The 13,795-nt window shown below is 41.6% G+C and overlaps 1 protein-coding gene across 1 annotated transcript in view; it reads left to right on the forward strand.

Moving 5' to 3' along the window:
- The window catches only part of PPIL2 (peptidylprolyl isomerase like 2), a 73,410-nt gene that overhangs the window by 1,492 nt on the left and 58,123 nt on the right, over nucleotides 1-13,795 (forward strand). The window contains exons 4-5 of the mRNA XM_083803495.1: nucleotides 605-667; nucleotides 838-889. Coding sequence (XP_083659621.1) covers nucleotides 605-667; nucleotides 838-889 — 115 coding nt within the window. The remainder of the gene's footprint in view (nucleotides 1-604; nucleotides 668-837; nucleotides 890-13,795) is intronic.

Raw genomic sequence — 13,795 nt, forward strand, 5'->3', positions numbered from 1 at the left:
TTCCTGCTTAGATTATGATTGGGCAATTATTTGTATCTCAGAGGCAGTGATTGGATAGACTGAAGTGATGTTTATACAATTTTTTGTGTTTAGTTTAATTCTTGAAGCACTAGAATGAAATATGTGAGTTAGTAGAGGTGGGTTAGATATTGTCTTGTAAATCAAATAGTTCAGGAAGGTACCATTCCCAACTACTAACTACTGCTGCTTGGCTAAATGCTGAATGGATTATGGAAACATCCCTAACAAGGAATACCAAATGTAATCGCTAATTACTCCCTAACCTGTGTTAGTACAAAGACAGTTGTGCCTGCCTGAACCACCTTGCGTGTGGGTAGAACCTGCTGGGGCAACAGAAGCATGTTAGGGAGTACCACAGCATTCACCCCTATGGCTGTGGGTGCTGAACTGCATCAGTTCCTTTCAGAGATTTTGTTTTTAATGTAATTTATGTAGAATATCATGTAGTGAGTGTTGGCAGCCACTCAGTATTTTCATTGGTATAGGCCTTCTTTTAATGTGCAAGTGATTCAGCGATATGTTATTTGCTTCTGTCATCATGATTTCCAGCTGATTTTGCTAAAAACGTGTACTTTTTTTCTAGTTTGTCTCTACAGCCATTTGAATATCCAGTTTGCACGCCAGATGGGACAGTCTTTGACATACTGTAAGTTACTGTCTGTACTTAGCTTTATTTTTGTGTTGCTGAACTGCTTGGTTACAGCTGTGTATTCACCATTTAATCTTAGCAAGTTGGTAGAAATAATCTTGGCTATTAAAAAATAAGAGGTTGCTATTGTTGCTTGAATCTTATTACTTTCTTCCTTCTCTTTACAGGAGCATTGTTCCTTGGATAAAGAAATATGGAACCAACCCTATCACAGGAGAAGTAAGTAATGATGGTTGTATTCATATGCTATGTTGGCTTTCATTGTGTTCAGTTTTGTATTTAATGTGTGGGAGGAAAAAATGCTTTAGTGAAAGCAAAACAAGCTGAATGGTAGTCCTATTATAAAGTATGATACTTTTGACATCAAGTTTGTAAAATTAAAGTACAGACTTACAAGGGATCTCTTTTTAAGAAAAAAAGAGTAAAAAAGTTGGGGGTGTTTCTGGATTTGAGATCTGGTGTCCTCTTACTGTCATTCTGCTAATGATCTCTGTAGTAGAAAATAATCACACTCTGTTTGCAGAAGAAAGAGGAGAACATTATATTTTCTTCTTTTCCACTGTAAAAGAAGATTGTAAATAATATTGTGGAGGAAATGGGCAATTCATTTGTACAAACTCCCTTTTTTTTTTTTTTTTCTTATGTTTATGTCATAATTTAAGTCTGTCTAGTTGGAAATCCTAACTCTTTTGGTACTGCTAGTGATGCCCAGAAAGCCCAACTCATTGGCGATGAGGAAGGGTCAGTACTGCTGCCTTGTATAAGGTGAATTCCAGTCCACAGAGCAAGATGCTGACTAGCTCACTTCTGTCTGTACTAAAACTTGCAGTGATATTTCCGAACCAAGTGGATATTTGGTTCCATGCAGGTTAAGGAGATTAATATTAATGCTGATGAATGATAGCTTAATGTGCAAAATCTTTTGAATTATCTTGACAATTTATTTCAGAAAGCTTTTGTCCTGTCTCTGTCATGATAGTTAACTGTAAGACTGGGATTTCACACTGTAACCAGGGCTTTACTGTTATTTTCTCCCCTTTTTCCACATAAGCACTAATTATGAAGGAATACTTTCTGTAATAGCGTGATGTTCTAGAGCACCAGATGAATATGACATACTGGAAATATTTCCTTTTTCTGTGGTGGGTTCAAAGACTAATTTTTTTCTGAGAACATATATTTTAAACGGAAATTGTTGCTTGATTTACTGAAACTTGTCTTTTTCTTCAGTAAGTGCAGTTACTCTCCCGAGCATTAGGTGGCAGACATTGCACAGAATTTCTGGTTGGTTTACAGATCGGTTTGTGGTATGAGGTTACCTTTGAAACATCTTGTGTTTGATTAAAGATTTTTGCAGCAGACAGATATGAGGAGAAGCTAAATACAGATGCTGCATTCCAAACTCCAAACGTGAACAGACTGTCTGAGACTGAATATCATCAGTTATAGCAAACTGCAGGTGTGCTTGCATGATGAAGAGATGATTTAAGGTCTTTCTTTACACATGAAGAGGCCAATATGTGTTGTTCAGAGGGAATGGAATCACAGCTATTTCAGTTAGTTTTGGCAGCCTCCTACTACCTTGCTGCTCTGTGCATTGGTTAGGAGGTTTGGGGTGTTGCCAGATTTTTATTTTTTTTTAAACTCAGATCAGCTCCATGACACCTGTTCTCATTTCATTCTGTGAACCGTGATGTGGTTTAAAATTACTTCTGGTAAACGCATGCAAGAACTGTAGTGTGTCTATTGGTCCTGTGTAATACAGAGAAAGTGAGGTTGTGCAGAGTATACTTGGTGAACCATAAATGCTCAAATGAAGTCTAACTTTGACATCTGTTAGTTTACCTGGACTTATGTTTCCATGGTTGATCTTCAATGCACCTGCAGCTCTCCTCCATGTGCGTTCCTTTTTCCTCTGTATTGCTCTGTTTTGGGGAGACCCTTTTCCTTCCCTTTTCTTCAGTGGTGGACTTGTGCTATACGCCTCTGTCCAGAGACAAAGGCATTCCAGACCACTTGGAAGAAAAAGGAGGTGCTTGCAGTCCATAACAGCATACAGTCTTGCTGAATATAGCCTTGTGGAGCTATAAATGGAAGAGTGGGTTTGAGAAAAGGGATGTAATTTAGTCTTTGTTCCCCAGAGGACCAAGTCTCTTTTTCTAAAGGGGAAGATGGCATAGGGCAGGAAGGGGATGGGGGTGCTCTGATAAGGTAGAGTAGGTAGCAGAGGGAGTCTGTGGATCTTGTCCATCTTTAGACTGTACTGTCCCCTGGCTTAGTGCTTACTGCCCTCTATTTAATGTATTTAACTGTGTGTGCATGTTCTGTTACTTGTACAGCTTGCTCATTGGTGAAGCCAGAAAATATCTACTGTAATGTGTTGGTGACTTAAGGAAGCTTAAGACTGTGGGTTTGTTTAAAAAGGAATTGGGCCAGACCAGCTGAAGTGCTGTGTTTTATAAGGTGCTTTATGACATTACTTTGCACAGATTGATGATTTGTCATTGGTGATGACGCCCTAGAGAATTTTTCCATTTTTTGTCCTCAAGTTAAAAATGATAATGAAATCCCTTGCGTCCTGCACTTCTGTTGTTCTGGTTTGCTACAGGCTAAACGTTTTAGACAAGTCACTAGGCTACCTAGAAAAGGCGTTGCTAATGGCACACACGTGATAATTGCCAATTCTCACTAGGTGTCTTAATTCTGGGCCCTCACTGAGGCATGGGAGAGTTTTGCAATCATTAACACATTTATCTTCACGGTGTTCTCACGAGGTGGGACTGTGCTCGTATTTTATTAATTGGGTGTTTGTGAACTGATCTACAAGTAGGCAGTGACTTCTCTCAGTCTTCCAAGTCCTAAGCTTTTGGACCAGCCTTCCTTTTTAAAGAAATTTTGCAATGCCAAGATTGCAGTCATTCTTTGCCATGTTTAATTTGCTTTCCTTCCGTATACTTCTTTATGGTTTATTTTCTCTTCTGAACATCCTTCTGAGGTGCAAGTGTTGCCACCAGTATCCATTTAGGAGAAACAAATCACCATTGACCTTTGTGTAGATTTTCCAATGAGCTATTCCAGACAGTAACTTTTCTTCTTTTAATAATAAATAATAAAATTCTTTTTTTTTTTTTAATAGTGCATTGCAGTAAAAATTTTTGTTATTATACCAATAATTTTGGAAGAAACGATGCATCTCTTGCAGCTGAACTACAGCCTGTGAGATGGTGTTGGCTCACTTGCTTTTTCTGTCAGCTTTATCAGGACACTGCCCTCGCTTATGTTTACACTAAAATTGCATAAAATAAAGAGTAACCAGGAAAGTCATAGCTAGCTCATTCCTTTTTACTGACAACAGCACTTTGGCTTCTTGGCCTTGCAGATAGCTGCAAGCTTGCCAGGTTGTTTCATGTAGCGGTGTTCTGACAGCACTGACCAGCATGCCCACACAAGCCAGCCAGCTGGGCTCAGGAGTACCTATTTCCAAGAAATGGGATTGGTCAGATCGTATCTGGTTTTTTGGAATCTCAAATATGAACAGATGACAGATCCGCGTGAAGGTAGCAGTATGCCTTTTGACAGGAATTTCAAGGGAAATAGTTCTTTGTTGCATAGATTTATGTGGGCTGAGTTATTTTTCTTCTTCATGTTGTAATGTTTCTGATGTAAATACCTATTTTTTTCAGTCTGGTTCACTGACATTCTAACTGTACGTGGGCAGACTAGGTTACTGTGGTTGTACTTCAGCTCTGTTTGAGATTGGCTCTGTAACCTTGGGAAAGTATTTCTCTTTCCCTGTCTCAGAAATAGCTGAGGTCTTTGTTCCTTGTTCCCTTTTTCTGCAGGAATTTTGTTCTTTTGGACAGTTGAAAGTCTGTTCATCTCCAGAGTTTACTTCTAAGGCTTTGGTCCAAAGTCAGTTTTGTGACTGTTTTAAGTGCATCCATCCTGAAACTCATATTAGAGGGCTCATCTATGTGAAGTCTTTCTACATGGTTCAGAGCAAACCAAAACCTGTATGTATATCTGGTGATCCTGCATAACCCAGAGAAACAGTCCTCATGTTAAGGGCCACATGTGCCTGTGTAGTTGTCATGTTTGTATCTGTCTTGAAGGGCCAACAGAATTCAGTCAGTTAATTTAGCTTGCGTTTAACATATGCCTACAGATTAAAACAAACAAACAAAAAAAACCTGAAGACGCTGCATGGTGGATGTGTGAGGTTAGTGTTCACGCTTCTGGTCCCAGTGAGGCAGAGCACAATTTGTGTTGTGCCCTGTCTCATGCAAGGTTAGGATCTGGACCTACGGGCCAGAGAGAGCTTTTTCTTAAGTGACAGATTTTAGCTTCTTACTAGGTAAAATGAGAAAATTTTAAAAATTAAGAAAAGAGAGAACTCAGCCCAAAGTCTTGCTGTGTGCACAGAATAAATATTTGCTATTTGTTCTTCCATACTCATAATCCTGTATTTACCAAACAAAAATGATTTGGGGTGAGATTATGACTAATAAGATTAAATAATTGAGGCAGTACAGGTGCTTGCCTCATGCACTAAGCCTTCCTGATCCACTCTTTGAAGGCATCCAGAGACGCACGGCTTGTGCCTTGCAATGCCCTGCAGCAATGACAGAGGTTGTAGGGAACATCGCATTAAGCACTGCTCATGTATGAACATAGGCAGTGTCATTTTTTTTTTATTTTTTTTAAGTCATTTGTTTGAAGTAAGTTACATGATGCTTGCCTGAATATTTACAGGAAGTTTCAAAAACAATAACTCTTTACCCTCAAAAGAGAAAAATTGCAACCAAGTCTATTATTTTAAATTTTTGGGAAAGTCGTTCTCAAATACATTCCTTAATAGGTTTAGTAGCTGCTACTTCTCTCAAATGTTGGTGGCTATGGTTACTTAATTTTATTGAGAAAGGATGTTTTCTTTTCGATGTAATTAACAGAATTTCAGTCAATCTCATGGAAATTGGTTGCTGGTCTTGAGGTAAGAGATGCTTGCTGACCAGGTTAAAGGAGAGGATTCATTTGTTACCACTAAAGGTATTAATCCCAGTTTAAAAATGAACAAACAACCATACAGCACTTTTTTTTATGCACTAAAAAAGTCTTTGGCTGTCTAAATAAGGGAAATCCTGCCTGAAAAGGATGCAGAAAGTAGAGCAAAGGTGAAACTTCCGTAAACTTAAAGTGTTTTTACCATTTACATATTTCGAAAACACAGATACAGCAAATAGGCTGCACTAGTAATGGTTTCTTCACCTGAGAAATGAACGCAAGAAAGAGGGCTTGGGTCTTTTTCCTTGTCTTACAATACGATGAATAAAGAAATTGCACCATGTCAGAAGTGTACGAAATAAGTCATCCTGCATTGTAGGAACAGGTGTTAAAGCACAGGTTAAATTCCAGCTGAGGTTTTCTAATTTGCTACAAATTGCTCTGCACCTCTATCAGCTAATCAGTACAGAGCCCGTGAGTTTCAGGAGTGGATTCTTGTAAGTGGGTTGCATGAGCTTCACAGGCTGCTGAGTCAGAGGTGTTAAGATCAAGATCACAAACAACATTGTGGGACTGCTGGAGGAGTTGAGTGAAACAGGTTTCTGGCCTGAGCAGGGGAGAGACAAGTTCACGTTTCATGTGACCCATATTGGCCAAATCAACAGTGATAATGGCTTTTAACTCTAGTCATATGGCATGTGCGGTAATTTACTGTAGATTGCTGTTTTAATTGTGTTATTCCAGGTGTGTTTCTAGATAATGAGTAGCAGATAATGGATGTCACCACACAAGGGTCTGTGGTTTGAAGGTGACCTCTTTCATGCCAGCGTAGCAGTAGCTGCTGTTGAAATACGTTGTCAGGAAAATGTAATAGGGTAGGTAATGTTCAATGTGATGCACTTTCAGGGTGCTTGTCTGGACCTTGCTGCAACATGATGGCGATGCTATCTTAGGATTTTGATGGTATTTTGAAGATGGCATATAGCAGCAGGAGTCAGATTTCTCTTGTGGCTTTTCATTTTATTCTCTTGAAAAGTCTTCTTCTCTCTCACCGTTTCCAAAGAGAATATGCTTTTTCTGAGCATTCTTATTCTTTTCTAGATAGAAAATACTGTGAGGAAAATGCTGTGTAACCCTCCATAGGCAGGCTATCTCTACATCAGTTTTCCATATCTAGAGTGCTGGGACTGTCTAATGAAGAGTAAAATAATTTGACCAATCAAGGTATTTTTCATTACTTAGAAAAATTCAAGAGAATGACATATCCCCATTTTTTATATATATATATATATTTTATTCCTTCATACCGGAGCACAGCACCTGAGGACCCAGTAGTCTATTACATATTCTCCTTGGGACTTTGAAAATGAGTGATCATTCAGGTCGATCAGTAACTTCAGGTCTCATTTGGCTGTAGCACAACTGCTATATAAATGACAATTTTAATTCTCATGGAACACTCTTCACATACATGTCAGAAGATCTCAGCACATCTTCAGCTTTGAAATGCAAAGTACATTTCTTAATTTGTCTGATGCAGCTCAGGTCGTCAGGTAATACATAGGTGTAAATATCAATTGCTCCTCTTTTTTTTTCTTTACGTAAACTTGAATTATTTTTTCGTGTACATTTCAAATGCAGGAAGGAGGGTTTTTTTCTTGTTTATGTGTAAGAAGAGTTTCAGCGTGTGGTGGGAATACAGTTTTGTTCTGAGTGAGTAATAACTTATTACAGAGCAGAGAACAAAGCTTACAGAAATAAAACCAAGGGGAGCTTTGTTGTTGAAAAATGATTCAGACAAATCCAGCTTAGTTGGCTTTCATGTGTTGCAGAAAGAAGGGTGAAATGATCAGCAACATAAAATTGGAAGACTCTCTTAGGTCTTCAGCTCTCTTGCAGTCTGCTTTTCAAACTGCATGCTCTGTCTTGAACTAGTGTTTGCTTTTTCCTGCTATGACTGCTGAGAGGTTCTTCTGATGGTTTTTCATCTGATAGATATCTTCTGTAAATTTGGGGTTTGACCAGCCTGTTCTCGTTTGTATTGATGCCAGAATTGTGCTTCTCCCTGTTAGTGTTTACAGCTGTGTATCTGGTGCAGTGGAATTTAATGCTTTCTTGACATTTTCTTGCTGAGACTTGTATTTTCCTGTCAGATGTTCTTCTTGCCTTGTTGTGGTTTAACCCAGCAGGCGGCTCAGCACCACACAGCCGCTCACTCGTTCCCCTCCTATCCACTCCACTGGGTTGGGGAAGACAGTTGGGGGGGAGAAAGGTAAAACTTGTGGGCTGTGACAAAGACAGTTCAGTAGGACAGAAAAGGAAGGGGAAATAATAACAATAATAGAATATACAAAGCCAGTGATGCACAGTGCAGCTGCTCATCACCTGCCGACTGATGCCCAGCGGTCCCTGGTCAGCAGCAGCCCCCCTGGCCAACCCCTGGTTTTATTGTTCTGCATGATGCCACATGGTTTGGGACCTTCCTTTGGCCACTTGGGGTCAGCTGTCCTGGTTCTGTCCCCTCCCAGCTTCTTGTGCACCCGCAGCTTCCTCGCTGGCGGGGCAGCAGGAGAAGCTGAAAAGTGCTTGGCTCTGTGTAAGCACTGCTCTGCAACAACTGAAACATCAGCGTGTTATCAGCATTATTCTCATCCTGAATCCAAAACACAGCACCATACCAGCTACTAGGAGGAAAATTAACTCTATCCTAGCTGAAACCAATAGATCCTTTAAGTTCTCTGTACCCAAAATGGTCACAGTTGTCCTCCCCGTCTGTTTAATTTCTCATCTTTGAACACAGGTAATCTTACTCATATACAGTAAGTGCTGGGCGAATACCTGGTACAATGTTGGGGATGTTTTCTAATCTTTTTCTGAAATACTTTGATAATACTTTGATATATTTCAGATGATAGTTTAAGACAGAAAACATTTTCTCAGTATGTGTTAAGACAGGAAGGGTGCTGTCAGAATACCATCATTTGTTGCAATTTTCTCTTTATAGCTCGGGTCATTTCAGAAGCAGATACTTATTTACACATAAGAGTTAGACAGGATTAGCAGTGGCTTACCCTTTTCTTGTTTTTGTTTCCAGTTGAATGCTGTTGCCTGTATTTCTGTGGCCTATAGCGGTTTTTCAGAAATGGATGGTTACAGCCTCCTCTCCTGATTGAACAGCTCTCTCCAGGTGCATTTTTGTCTGAGGGGGTAGCAAACTGCCAAAATGCCTCGAATGCACTCCGAATGAGATGAACTCTTCCATGTGCAGCAACTGAACCATGTCTTCTTACCTCATTTACTTCAGAAATTATTAGCTTTTAGTCAACAGTCTAAATGAGTTAATATTTGACTAGTGACCGTAAATTTTCATGGCCCCTGGATAGAAACATATTAGGACATGATTCCTGCCGGAGGAATGATCAGAAAGTCATGTGTCATAACTGGAAATGGTCATAAAACACAGGAGGGTCAAGGGGATGAAGGTCCTGCTCAGGCAGATAACCAGAAAGATGATTTCTTTTTCTTTTTTCTGAAACGTTCCCACTCTCCTTCCTTGCTGGTGAACATGTGGATATCTGACAGATACAACTTTGGAAGAGGAACAGTGTTTTACAGGAGTGCATGCTGCACCACTAACAGTTGGCCTTTATCTGTCCAGAAAGGTGAATTTATTTTTCAATTGCCTACATCTTTGGGAAACAGTGAGGGCAAAGAAGATAAGATTTCCCTAGACTTACTGTTCAAGTGCTTTATCAGAAGGAGCAGTTTAAAACCCTCCAGTATCATGAGTCACCAGCCAAGCTGCTGTGCTTCCTTCACACCTTGCTAATGGGGATTGTGGTGGTGGTAGGCAGTGTTTTATCCAGTAAGCCAGCTCTGGACACAGACAGATAAATGTGTCTAACATTATTTCTAAGGTATTATTTCCCTTACAGCAAAAATGTATTTACATCTAGGTTTTACGGACTGAACAGATGGTCTCTTTTTATCCTTTTCCTTGTTTTGGTGGAAGTGTGCACATTGGATGGGTTTTTGTGATTGTGACACTTGAAAAACTAGCAACTGTGAAACACTCTAGCCTTAAATGAGATGCAGCATGAGGTTCCCACAGATCACTGCTTGCCTATTTTTCACTAAAATTGGAGACTAGATTTTCGATCCTTCTGCATAGTTTTATTTTCCATGAGCCATGTTGTATTTGGCTGCTTATCTCTGGACTGATAGACTTCTGAGCACATTAAGGCTGCAGATTTAATCTTACACACGAAACAGCACATCTTTATCTCACGGTAATTTCTGCTAATGTGCTCTTTGATACAGCAACATTATTGCTAGTATCTGCGAGCCATGTGTGTTATTAAGCATATCTGTATGGTTCTATGGACAAGGGTTTGGTGACCATATGGTGTCAGTTTAGTTAAAATTTAAATATGGAAATTCAATGGTCTGGAAGTGGGTAATGAAGGATCTTTTGTGTCCATTTCCATACTGGTTCAGTAGTAGGGTGAAAGCCACGGTTAAAACAGCAGTTTGATGCAAGAACATGAATTGAGGGTATCTTTTCAGCACTTGGTAGGTGGTGTTCATATGACAAATATCTAGCCTTTATGCTGTTGAACTGAACATAGAAACCATAGCTTGAACCAGAAGACTATTCTGTCTTTTTGGCCACAGACCCAAAATTTTCCATGAAACATTGAACTACATGAATGTAGTTTATCTTGTTAAACCAGCACTGCTGTTTCCCATCCCATAATGTGTAGACTTGCTGAGGATTTCCAATGTCTTTTGTCGTCATTAAATCCATTTACAAGATCTGAAATAAGTAAAAGTATACATGGAGTTATTCAAATAATATTCAAACATTCAATTAATATTACCATATTTCTTGAAGGTTTTATAGTAGGAAAAATTATATGAGGGCTTCTTGAAATGGGAAGTTGCATGCAGAGAATAACAAGTGTCACCTCTAAAGGAACCAAAGAATTTAATACGAAATTCACCTGCTTGTGTTATGTTAAATTTGGTACTTGGTAGGCAGCATTGTGTTTCGCTATTAGTATTTGGTTTGGCTTTTTTTTTTTCTATTTGTGGTAACTCCACATTGCTTGTTTTGGTGGGATGAGAACCTTCCAAGTAGCCATGCCAGCACCAGATGATTTTGTCCTCATGTTGTCAACAAGTTCAGGTGTGACACATGAATTTTTCCCTGGGATAGCTTCACTGGATTATTGTGTGTTCCTGCCAGAGGCCATTAGGAAGGGTGTCCGGTTCCTAAGTAATTAGGAACGTTGTTAAAGTTGACAGCGTGGTGAGGCCTGTATTTACTAAATACAACTCTTGCTGCACGTCACCAACTCTAACCATGTGCAGTTAGAGAATCAAATGAGCCCATTTTGATTGTTTTTCAGGCTGGTGTGTATCCAACGGGGTCAGAGCCTCATTAACAGGCAGGTCCTGCTTGACGAACCTGATCTCCTTCTATGACCAAGTGACGCGCTTGGTGGATGAGGGAAAGGCTGTGGACGTGGTCTACCTTGACCTAAGTAAGGCTTTTGACACCGTTCCCCACAACATTCTCCTCAAGAAACTGGCTGCTCGTGGCTTGGACTGGCGTACGCTTCGCTGGGTTAGAAACTGGCTGGATGGCCGGGCCCAGAGAGTTGTGGTGAATGGAGTCAAATCTGGTTGGAGGCCGGTCACTAGTGGAGTCCCCCAGGGCTCGGTACTGGGGCCGGTCCTCTTTAATATCTTTATCGATGATCTGGATGAGGGCGTCCAGTGCACCCTCAGTAAGTTTGCAGATGACACCAAGCTAAGTACGTGTGTCGATCTGCTCGAGGGCAGGAAGGCTCTGCAGGAGGATCTGGATAGGCTGGAGCGATGGGCTGAGGTCAACTGCATGAAGTTCAACAAGGCCAAGTGCCGGGTCCTGCACCTGGGCTGCAACAACCCCAAGCAGAGCTACAGGCTGGGAGATGAGTGGCTGGAAAGCTGCCTGGCCGAGAAGGACCTGGGAGTATTGGTGGATAGTCGGCTGAATATGAGCCAGCAGTGTGCTCAGGTGGCCAAGAAGGCCAACGGCATCCTGGCCTGTATAAGAAGCAGTGTGGCCAGCAGGTCGAGGGAAGTGATTGTGCCCCTGTACTCGGCTCTGGTGAGGCCGCACCTCGAGTACTGTGTTCAGTTTTGGGCCCCTCGCTACAGGAAGGACATGGACGTGCTCGAGCGAGTCCAGAGAAGGGCGACCAAGCTGGTGAGGGGTCTGGAGAACAAGTCTTACGAGGAGCGGCTGAGGGAGCTGGGCTTGTTCAGCCTGGAGAAGAGGAGGCTCAGGGGCGACCTCATCGCTCTCTACAGTTACCTGAAAGGAGGCTGTAGAGAGGTGGGGGTTGGTCTATTCTCCCACGTGCCTAGTGACAGGACGAGGGAGAATGGGCTAAAGTTGCGCCAGGGGAGGTTTAGGTTGGATGTTAGGAAGTACTTCTTTACCGAAAGGGTTATTAAGCATTGGAACAGGCTGCCCAGGGAGGTGGTGGAGTCACCATCCCTGGAGGTCTTTAAAAGACGTTTAGATGTAGAGCTTAGGGATATGGTTTAGTGGAGTACTTAGTGTTAGGTCGGAGGTTGGACTCGATGATCTTGAGGTCTCTTCCAACCTAGAGAAATCTGTGAATCTGTGAACAAAAAGAACATGCTGCCACAGACCGAAGGGACTCAGAGAGTGTAACTAATTGATGCACGGGGATTGTAGGTCATATCTTCTTGAGAGACACAGCGATGACAAAGAATGATTTAATTCGAAACAATCGGCGTGCTTCATCTGCTAACTGCCACAGTGCCCCACTAACCTACGCTTCTTAATAACCCCTGCGCTGGGTATCAGGAAAGGAGGCTGCCCTTTGGTATCCCGCAGGACCGAGCGGTGTCAGCTGACAGATGAGAGCGAGCGGGGCGGTGGGGCTTCTCGCTGCTGCCAGAAAGTAGGTCACGGCCAAAAGTAGCCTTGGCTGCCTTTGTGGAAGTGTGCCTGCGAGAGAGGAGTCAGCCGAGGAAAAAGCTCGCATGGGTTTTGGGTTTGTTGTGTTAGCTCTTCCTTGCTGTGGAGCAGCTGGCATTACATGCCGTTAAATGCGTCTGCTTTCCAGCATTCCTGCATAAAATATTTTTAGAAGCGAATATACAGCTCTTGTTTCTGCTTAGGGGAAGTGGCGCATGCTTGTGGCCTTTCATTTTTATTATGAATTTAGAATTTTAATTAGATCAAGTGTTTTTAATAACCATTGCTTTTTTTCTTCCTTTCTTCACTGGAAATTGACTGAAACAGTGGGGGGGAACTCGGGTCAGAAACAGTTCTGAACTCGAGCTGTGTATTCAATATTTGAGCTCCCTCACGTTTTATTACTAATACGGAATTCAGGAAAGCAAGTACTTTAACTCATTTAAGGGCTCATTCACTCCTGCTGTCTCTTCTCATGAGGGCTGGTGCCTGTTTGTGGCGTAATGGTCATTTCCATGGCAACAAACCCTGGCAGTGCTTAGGAAGCTTTGGCTTTTTTTTTTTTTTTGCTGGAGAATAAATAAAAGCAGATTCACCCACATGTGAGATAACCCTGTTTTCAAATGAAACCAAGAACTCAGGGTGGGGCAAGGGGGATAAAATACGGGTTTCTATCTCATGTTCTTTCACAGTTTCCTCTGTTGATGTGTACACCGTTTGAAATTGGACCTACTGGAAGTCCTGCCCTGCGGGCTGGGCTCCCCCTCCGAGCGTGCTTTGTGCGGAGTTGCCCAATGCTGCAGGTGGTCTCGGGCACCGAGCTGCCTCTGTAGGCCATGGCAATCCCTTGTAGCAAATCAGAGCCTGGTTTTGCTGTTCTGGTGCTCCAAAGATTTCCTTTGACAAATCTCCCTCCTGTCTTTCCATGCATTAGATGCGTTCATCAACTTCTCAAAATATTTCTGAGCTGTTGCCCTGATTAGATTTTTCACACATTTTCTCATAGACAAGGCTCAGCCCGTTTCCATGCCTCTCCGTAAATAGATTGCACAAACAACGTCCTTTATCAGTAGGAGGAACTTCCCTCGTGATTTAGGGGAGAGCTCGGGGGGAAGCTGTTGCCA

The sequence above is a fragment of the Anser anser genome (genome assembly GCF_964211835.1).
Source record: "Anser anser genome assembly, chromosome: 18".
NCBI classification, from domain to species: domain Eukaryota; kingdom Metazoa; phylum Chordata; class Aves; order Anseriformes; family Anatidae; genus Anser; species Anser anser.